Consider the following 9,814-nt stretch of genomic DNA (forward strand, 5'->3'; position numbering starts at 1 on the left):
CTCCTCCCTTTCCCCGTCCAGTTCCGTCTTCCTCCCCAGCGGCCGGCAGCTAGGCGGTTGCTCTCCCCTCTCCCTTCCTCCGCAATCCTCCCCTCGATCTCGTCGGAGCGGGCGGAGATCGGGCCGCGGCGATGACGGTGATCGACATCCTCACGCGGGTGGACGCCATCTGCCAGAAGTACGACAAGTACGACGCCGAGAAGCTCAACGGCGCCAACGTCGCCGGCGAGGACCCCTTCGCCCGCCTCTACGGCTCCGTCGACGCCGAGATCTCCCAGTGCGTCGAGGTACCCCGCGCCTACTCTCGCTCCCCCCGCTCGTGCTCCACCGGGTGCGCGTTGCCCCGCGCGGCGATCTGAATCTGATAGGGTTGTTGCTGTTGCAGAAAGCGGAGGCGGCGAGGCAGGAGAAGAACCGGGCCACGGTCGTCGCGCTCAACGCCGAGATCCGCCGCGCCAAGGCCAAGCTCCTCGAGGAGGACCTGCCCAAGCTGCAGCGCCTCGCGCTCAAGAAGGTTCGTCCGATCATCTCTGCGCTGACCCGCTAGATCTGCTTCTTCTGTGGCCGCTAGGACTCGCTATCCATGTTGTTTACTGGCAGCAAAAGAGGCCAGCTTACCTTGAAGGAGACTGCCTAAATTTAGGGTGCGCGGTTGTTGAATGTCAACGGAAAAAATGAAGCAATTTCTGTGTCAGCGAGGTGATTTGCTGGATCACCTGGTGCAGTTTAGAATCGATGGGACTGGCATTTTTTGCAGAATTTGTGGGAAAGTATGTTTATGATTTTATAGGATTGGTAGGGTGATGTTTATATGCTGATTATATAGATGGAATTCTAAGCATATGTTGGAGAAATTGAAGGTCTTGTATGTTGCAATGTACTTCCATTTAGTTGTTAGTATAGATGATGCCTAGACTTATTTACATCAATGCCCAGTTCTTTTGCATATGACCAGTATAAACAATATGGAGTCTCAACATTATCTTCTGCTGCTTGCCTTTTCTTTCAAATGCACTATTTATTTGAACTAGACAAGCGTGCTATTGTTGATATCAAACAATTCTATCTATTGCTGCTGTTGTCTTGGAGCTTAAGTACGCCTTACCTTGTCCCATCCTTTTTTTGTTCAACTTAGCATTTAAGTAACATTGAGTATTGACTTGATATGCATATTAGCTGCATATATTGAGTTTGGTAACATGCTTTCCTTGGTCATGCATATCTCTGCGCTAGTATATGAGAGGATATGCATGAGCAGTTGAGCACTGAGCAAACTATTTGGTCGTGGTTTTACTTTTACACTTGTTTTTTCTACTTTCAATTTCTTCTAGCACCTGCCTCCATATTATTCAATGTTTTGTTCTGCATAGTTTGGATAGCATGTACTTTGCCCATTTGATTTAATTAGTTTTCGATAAACAATCCATTTAGAATTTGGCAATATTAGTTCCGATGTTGTTCTGCATTGAGACGCAAAGTTTTTGTGTTTTCCTTAGAGAAAAAATCTGACTATTTTCTGCATTTGTTGTAACAGGTCAAAGGGCTCACAAAGGAGGAACTTGCTACCCGTAGTGATCTGGTTGCCGCCTTGCCTGATAGAATTCAATCAATACCGGATGGTAGTTCTAGTGCGACAAAGAAAAATGGAGGTTGGGGAGCCTCAGGATCCCGTCCTGGTGGAGGCGTCAAGTTTGACTCTACTTCTGGTTAGTGATCATTATTTATGGTATCACCTAAGTCATCGCTATGCATTGGCTTTGGAATGATCTGGCCAAGTCCCCCTTTCCCCGTGTGCATTGCATGTTCAGATCTACACTAAGCAGCTTCATTTTGTGTGCATTAGCTTAATTCATAATTTATCATGCTGGTGTAAAAAAGAGTTCTCCTTTTTGAGGGATTCTGAAATTAAGCTTGTTGTTTCATATAAATGTTCATCTAGTTGCTGTGAGTGTATCCTCATCTTAAGGTTAACATTGTTCTGTGCCAAATTAGGCCAATTTCAATTTCCATGTGCACATGTTCCTTCATTGTTTTAGCACACAACTCTGCTTTCTGTATTAGCATTAGATGGACAAAATATGTTGGCACTGTAAATTTGAATTGAACATGCATTCCACCATGCATAAAGTTGGTTGAGCAATGTACATTGTGTCTGTTTCCTCATCATCTCTGGCATGGCCTGTTAGATGCCCTTCTTAAATTTACTCTTATCCTCCTGAGGGTCACGAGCTGAACCTTTTAGTTTTCTCTTGCCACGACACACACAGATGGAAACTTTGATGATGAGTACTTTAAGGGGACTGAAGAATCAAATAAATTTCGTCAGGAATATGAGATGCGTAGAATGAAGCAGGTAAGGTTTTGATTCACCAATCTAATGTTTTTCTTCTGTTCGTTTTGTGCTTCCACTGGATACTAACCAGACCTCATTTTTGCAATGATATTCTGCAGGATGAAGGTTTGGATGTTATTGGTGAAGGGCTGGCAACTCTGAAGAACATGGCATCGGATATGAATGAGGTTGCGTCCTGTGCTTCTTTTCGATTTATACGCTGATTATGTGTAACATACTAATTGTTGTGATCATCAGGAATTGGATAGGCAAGTTCCCTTGATGGATGAAATGGATGACAAGGTGAGTTCTCTGGCCACCGTCATTTTTGATATTTCTTCTGACAGGCGTCTCGGCAATGCTTAATGTCTGGTAAAACGATAAATGCAGGTGGATAGAGCCAATGCAGATCTGAAGAATACCAACGTGAGGCTAAAGCAGACCATTCTTCAGGTAAAAGTTCACTCCTCTCCCTGTACTTTCCTTGACTGATGCTTTGGGAGATTGGTGAGCTCATGCATGCATGTTTCTCCTCTTTGGATTGTTGTCAGATGAGATCCAGTCGCAACTTCTGCGTCGACATTATCCTGCTCTGTATCATACTTGGTATCGCTGCCTACCTTTACAAGTAAGTATTTCCTTTGCCAAGCAACCACTCCAGTGGACATTCTCCTTCACTTTTTAACTAGCCTGAATTTGGACCAGCCGATGAATGAAAGATATAGTATTACCTCATATTTCTTTACTCGCTTGCTTGATGGTTACCACATCCATCTTGTTTAAATCACACTGCCCTGTTTGACCTTTCTAATGGTTTTGCTCCATGCTGTTTTTATTGTGTCGCAGTGTGCTTAAGAAGTGAGTGAGGTGCAACGGTGTGCTCATGTCGCGGTCTGTAGTGGTCTTGCATTGGATTCTCTACTTGTCATGTCCTGCTGTGATGGGTTTCAAACGTGTGCCACGAGTAATTCGTTTCGTCTCATCTGTGTAACATCATGGTGTTACATTATTATTATGCTTGTTGAAGCAGTGATGATTATATGTGTGTTGACCTGATGTCTGATTGTATGTATATTCGGGAGTAAACTGCTTAGTGAGAGTACAAACGCCATTCTTTTGTTCTAAATCTGTCTATGTATAGCTGCATTTCCTCAGGCCTTTCTTTGAGTGGCATAAATAACTCACGGGTCACAGTTAGCCCCCTGCGTGTCGTGTTGGCTTGACTGGCATGGGTACAAATCCAAAGGCTAAACATGCATGCGTTTCTTCCAACATAAAAGTGTTACCTACATACGTGTGATTTTTGCATTATACTATGACAACAATGGCCTTGCGTTCTACGAGCAGAAGGCGAGGAATACCATGATCATGTTACACGAGTGCTGAAGATTTAAGTTTTAATGATCAATTTTTTTTTACGACCAATTCATCCAACACGGGCAGTTTTCCTTGAAAGTGGAGTTGTCAAAGATGATTTAAGCCTAAGATTAGAACTTAATTGCATTGGACAGAAAGGGTTTTAGGATTTTATGCTTAGTGGGAGCTGCCATTGCCAGAGTTGATGTGAGGTCTCACGCCTCCTTGATGTAGGCATGATGTAGCGTCAATGTAGATGCTCGGTGCAGATACCCACGGCCAATGTGGAAAATATTCTCCAACGTATGGTATATGATTTTAGGGTGAGTAACATATGGGACAGCTTCTTGTGCGACCCATATGTCACAAACCACAAATTCAGGTGATCAAGTCGAGGATCTCAACCTCACCAGCACTGCCCTGCCAAGTCACGGGCAACGAGACAGGAGATTATATTTCGATTCCCTATTTCTACAAGATTGAGCCAAATTTGTGTTAAGGCCTAAATATGTGAATTATTTCTTAAATAAAAGTGAATTATTTGGGGAGCAAAAATATTAATAAACCGTCCAGGATTAAGCAAAATTTCCTAAATGCACTTCCTCGTCTATCCATATCCATTCCGTATAGGAGGATTCACCACATCTTACACATCTCGCAGCTCAAACCGTTCACCCCTAATTACTCGCCGGTGTTCTCCGAGCTGCCCAAGATTACATGCAAGCGAAAAGAGTGACAAATAACCAATATAATATACCTATTTATTATAAAATTTGTTAAAGCTGGTGGATATTTCTAGGTCATTCAGAACATAAATTGCTCTGCTCCTTGCTAATGGATATTATGCTAACATTGATCTGCTCCGATGGCACTTTTTTTTGAGGAACTGTTTGCTGTTTGGCTTGGATACAGATTGGTACAGTTACACACTAAGAAAGTGCAGCCTAATTTTACCAGGTTTTCTGATTCAAAGTTCGTTCGTCGTTCTTAATGCACAGTTTGCAAACTCCTCAGCAATGCTAATTAAGAAGCACATAGTTTGCTACTCTTGATCTAGATACATCCGTTGTTTGAGTGTCAACTAAGTCCGTCCGCACGGAGGGAGTAAGGAGAATTTCTGCGCATGAGATAGTGAGCCGCAGAATATATTTTATTAATAGCGAGTCTGATAATGCAGTTCAGAGATTTGACAAAGAACAACATGCAACATCCAGAAATTCTACTACAATCTTGAGCATACTGGAAACCTAGCTAACAGCTTGGCCATTTTTCCAACCATTTGCCAAGGCAGAGCCAGCCCAGTATGCAGGGGGTGCTGATTCTTAAGAATGCAGTATCACTGTTAGTACAGGCTGAAAGTAAATTCAAACCAGTTGGAGTTGGACTGGCTGACTCTGCAGGGCTCCACCATGACAAACCTAGTTTGCTTCGGAATACTTGAACCCATACTTCTTAAAATACTCTCGAAATCCATACACGCTCTGGTCATAGTTGAACTGCATGCACACAAGGAAATAGCATCACATCAGCTCAACCTGGAAACTATGAACCGAACCTCTATACAGCAGTAGACTTGACAAGCAAGTGACTAATGCATGAATATTTTCAAAGGACGCTTCAGGGCATTGCTTACAGGTAGGACTTTTGCGGAGTATTTCGTGATGCTCGGATCCACGATCTTACCTGGGTTAGCAGCCTGAAAAAATGCAGAGCATGCTGTTACCAGGATAAAATTGACAATAAAGCACATTCATGTGTAGGTGCAGATAACACGATGAGCAAGTAAATAAGGAAGAAAGAAATAAAGGAATTGAAACCAAATTCATTCTGGGGAAACGGTGCAGATGCCTAGCCATGAAACAATGGGAACACATTAACCACGGCTAAGCAAATAATAACTAGAAACGGTACCGACGCCATTCACGCTCAACAAAAAACAAACCAACCATACTTGAGCAAGTTAGCAGAGCAGATCCTTCTCCAATACGGAAATGAGATGCAAATGAAAACACTAATCCCTGGTCTGACAAAGAACACGACGAATCTCTAGATTGAGCCACATAATACACACATTTCCTGAAAACCTAGTCTACTCTCCCCCAAAACACGATCAGTGCTTCTCTGGTATACCTGGAATTAAATTGCGCAAATATTGGAGCGGTGTAGTGTTGTAATCGTGGATGCAAATCAGACCGCAATACAATATGTGCTTCACTCTTCCACCCTTACGAGGACCATGAGAGCACATAATACAGAAACTGTCCTTGAATTTCCCTCAAAGTAGGGCATATGACTTCCAAAATGCTAAAGGTAACATGCAGAAAGAAGTTGGACCCTTTAACGATTCTCCAGCCATTAGCACACATAAGGATTAAGAAACTTATAATTCTTTAGCCACAAAGATTAAGAAAAGAAATATAAGATCAAGAATCAAGATTGTTGACAAAAATGTAAGTGGCACATAATTCAAAGTAAAGAAGTGGCAACATGTGTTAACCGATGTAAGGTAAAGTAAACAATCATAACCTGTTCTGGGTTGTAAAATACTTCAAGAAATGGATACTCAGTCTTTTGCCTCGTGAGGCAAAACCCAGGATACTTTGGGCATTCCACCTGACAACATAGAACAAAATAATAATTCCTATCAGTTCGAGACTAAAGGCAAACAGGATGGCAGCAGTCGTAATTTGTATAGATGGGAAGCAAGAAGCCACAAATTTGAAGCATAGTGTATCATGATATTACCCAAGTTAAAAGCATCCAAATGAGAAGGAAATCAAAAGTGACAAGTCTGATTTGACAGGCAGCCAATTAAACTATCCTGTGACTAATTGATCGTATCTTTGTACATCATAATATCTACAATTGACAAAATAATAAAAGTACAACTATTTTTTAGAAAAGACAAGTACAACTATTCACACATCTAAGCTTCCCATAGAGCTGCTTCTCTTGCAAGTGAAAGAAAAGGCTAGAAAAGATCATCAAAGATGCATTCACAAAACAAAGAGCTTCCACACGTGTGCCTGAAGCTCAACAGAAGACTGAAATTGGTGAACTTTATAATGCATGCTGAATTAGATTAATCTTGCGATCATCGCCAAAGGTAGTATTATATTAGGTGTCTACAAATTAAATCAGATAGGACTAACTTCAAGGTTTTGAATTTTAACATGCAGTTAAGACAGCAAACCAACCTTTACAATATTCCATAATAGCGAGCCATGATAATTTGAACAGAAAAAAGCAGAGTGCATTAAAGTTTTCAAAATAACTAATCATCTTAAGTGACCCGAAAATACTTATGGCATATTTTTTGCGGGCGTAATAAGAGTAGTGGCTTACCCGAACAAACGTTATATGAGGATAAAATGTAGCAGCAGCTTCCTCCAGTACTTTGTCAAGATGCTGTGTATAAGTGCACCTACAAAAGCATTTCATTACTGTTGTAAGCATGTGCAAAGCTATTGACATAGGACAACTTAACTATTCTTGTGTTTCTGAACAGAAAACATGAGACTGACATACTTAATGGTAAAGGCCGCAACTACAGGCCGTCCTTCATGTAATAGCTGCACAAACTGACGCTCTGATGTGAACGGTATGATTCTTGATGGCCCTAGATCCTTGGGATATCCAGTGTAGTACCTTCAACAACAAGATGATTCAAACATAATAAAATAGTGATACAGCCAAAAAACGGGAAATGAGTTAAATTCTACTATTTGTAAAGCTGGGAGAGCGAACAATGCCTGCCAGACAGTGTGCAAACAATGACTTCTGGAGTTAGTGCAAGCAACAAGCTACAGGTTTTATAACCGTCTTTAGAGCAATGATATTCATAAACAAAAACTGCTTGCACGCACTGGTGAATAAAGTCTCAAGGGAAGGTTTAGCTCGTTCATGCTGAAGACAAAAACAGAATTAGATAGATATACAAAGGATGTAATGAGTTTGTTGCACACATCTCACTACATACCCTACATATCGGAAGATATTCTATCCACATATGTTACATCTTTTCTATATCACAGTAACAGGATTAATCCAAAGCTGTCTTGTCAATAATAAATTAATTATACACTAAGAGAATGCCTACAAGTGACTATAGAATTCATCCTGCCTAATTGAAATAGTCACGAACCACCATCTAAGATTAAGATGACATGTTCAACTTCTTCAACAATCTAAATAGTGTAAATGCATGAGCACTAACATTTTACTATTAGTTTTGCACTCTTCAGCATACCATCTATCACCAGTTGTACTGGAATACTTGGCATGCTAAAGAGACTATGTATCACTTCCAAAATGGGATTAATGAGATGAATGACGCCACTTTCGCTGTACTCGGTCTATGCAAGCACGCTATTTTCCAAAATAAAAAGGGTCAAATCACCTGAAGTGGAATCTATATGTTCTGCTGAAAAACGTACAGGCCAAGATGTACGGAAATAGAACTAAAAGGTAGGATTGAGGGATGTGGAGGTTTTCCTCACTTGGATGTCGACTGAAGCTGGGAAACCATCCTATCACAACATGACGTGCCGGCCATCTCCGAGGCACACACAGCGCGAGTGGGCAAGGCGTGGCTGGGAACGTAGGGGTCTCAGCAGTGGCGGAGCTACAAACAAATTGCTGGGCGGGCCAAGCTAAAGAACAAAAAAACAGATCAAATTCAGGATCATTGGCATTAATCAGTATACCTTCTCTCTCTTGTTATTTGTTACAAGATGAAGTGAGCAGATACAATCATACAAACAAAAGAAGCTATACCAGAATTTACTATATGATAATCTGCCAGGCACTACAATTTTGACTGTCCTTGCACATAGCTACCTATACTACATTTTTTAAACTGTAAACAACAATTCAGTGAATTGTTTATGCTAGCATATTTGGTAATGAGATGAATAGACGGTGACCTAAGTGAAATCTAGGGGAAGGAAATTGGGATGATTCAAAGAAATTATATGTGCAGCTTGCAGTGATTCAGAGTAATTAGAGAGACTGAGGTTTGAGAGACGAGGGGATCAGATTCAAGGAGGAGCTCATTTGGGTGTTGCCTGGGTTGCCGGTGCTAGCTGCGTGTGACATATGTAATACGTGGTCTTCTCTTCCTTATTATAGCTCGAACAATGACTGCAATTGCAGCAAGTGTGACAAAAACAGCGGCTCCCCTAACCATCCTTTTTTCTTTTGTTCATCTTCTTGACCATCTACAATCGATGCATGCTATCAAAATTATTACACATCACAACATATTGCAAAGATGTACTGGACAAGAGCAATTTGAACAAAAAGATGTACTGTATTAGACAACAGCAATTTGAGCACAAAAAAATGTACTGGACAGCAGCATATACAAGGGGAGAGGAAGAGGGATTTGTACCTTGAAGAGAGATGGGTGTGCCACCGTGCCGGAGTAGCACCTAGACCCCTGCCTTGTTCCCCTTGTATCCTGCAGATTGAGAGAGGATGAAATGAATAAGCCGTCCACGCAGATCCATGGAAGAGAGGGCTGGTGGCGCAGGAGAGGCAGCAATAAAGGGAGGGAGGGAGGGAGGAAGAGGGCCGATGTGGAGCGAGGGAGAGGGCCGGCTGTGCAGGAGATGGAGCGAGGGAGGGGCCCGCGGCGCGCACGAGCTGAAGCTAGGGAGAGGGCCGGCGGCGCAGCAGAGAGGGAGGGAGGAAGAGGGCCGGCGGCGCACCTTGAGTGGGAGGAAGGAGAAGAGGGCCGGCTCAAGACGATGACACCAGGCCCCACGCCCGTACGCTTTTACCATTGTACCCTGGGGGCAGGCTATAAAACCCCCGGGAGCTCCCCTAGGCGGACAGCTTCAGAAGCACCTGTGGAACCTCCTTGTTAATTCATCTAGCATATCGGACAGGATTAGGGGCACTACCTCCCCGGAAGGCCCCGAATCTCGGTACATCGTGAGTCCCTCTTCGCTTGTCCTCAATCCTGTCTTCGGAACCCACCGACGTCCTCTGACCCCAACCACGTTCGATAAGTCTACCCATGACATCTGTCGTGAGAAACCCGTGACAATTCGTGCTCACCGTGGGGCCGTCTGCGGCGTCGGCCGGAGTTTTGTTCCGAACGAGACCCTTCACTCCCACCAG

General features: G+C 42.8%; 2 protein-coding genes across 4 annotated transcripts; one reads left to right on the forward strand and one right to left on the reverse strand.

The window, feature by feature from the left end:
- On the forward strand, positions 1–3,486 carry LOC123067018 (syntaxin-71). The gene is made up of 9 exons (XM_044489981.1): positions 1–287; positions 386–514; positions 1,535–1,706; positions 2,268–2,353; positions 2,452–2,520; positions 2,591–2,635; positions 2,723–2,785; positions 2,884–2,960; positions 3,179–3,486. The coding sequence occupies exons 1-9, from the start codon at positions 132–134 to the stop codon at positions 3,192–3,194; spliced, it is 813 nt and encodes a 270-aa protein (XP_044345916.1). The 5' UTR covers positions 1–131; the 3' UTR covers positions 3,195–3,486.
- A 1,334-nt stretch (positions 3,487–4,820) lies between these two features.
- LOC123067027 (uncharacterized) lies at positions 4,821–9,528 on the reverse strand. Of its 3 annotated transcripts, none has more exons than XM_044489990.1 (8): positions 9,400–9,528; positions 9,081–9,149; positions 8,188–8,907; positions 7,217–7,336; positions 7,034–7,112; positions 6,215–6,301; positions 5,322–5,384; positions 4,821–5,184 (listed from the first exon to the last, which is right to left on the reverse strand). In XM_044489990.1, the coding sequence occupies exons 3-8, from the start codon at positions 8,241–8,243 to the stop codon at positions 5,107–5,109; spliced, it is 483 nt and encodes a 160-aa protein (XP_044345925.1). In that variant the 5' UTR covers positions 8,244–8,907; positions 9,081–9,149; positions 9,400–9,528; the 3' UTR covers positions 4,821–5,106. The 3 variants fall into 3 exon arrangements, with proteins under 3 accessions (XP_044345925.1, XP_044345938.1, XP_044345932.1); XM_044490003.1 differs by having other exon boundaries at positions 8,188–8,340; positions 9,400–9,484; XM_044489997.1 differs by lacking the exon at positions 9,400–9,528 and having other exon boundaries at positions 8,188–8,340; positions 8,755–8,907; positions 9,081–9,393.
- Positions 9,529–9,814: the final 286 nt, after the last annotated feature.

This window comes from Triticum aestivum, chromosome 1A, assembly GCF_018294505.1.
Source record: "Triticum aestivum cultivar Chinese Spring chromosome 1A, IWGSC CS RefSeq v2.1, whole genome shotgun sequence".
Taxonomy (NCBI): Eukaryota; Viridiplantae; Streptophyta; class Magnoliopsida; order Poales; family Poaceae; genus Triticum; species Triticum aestivum.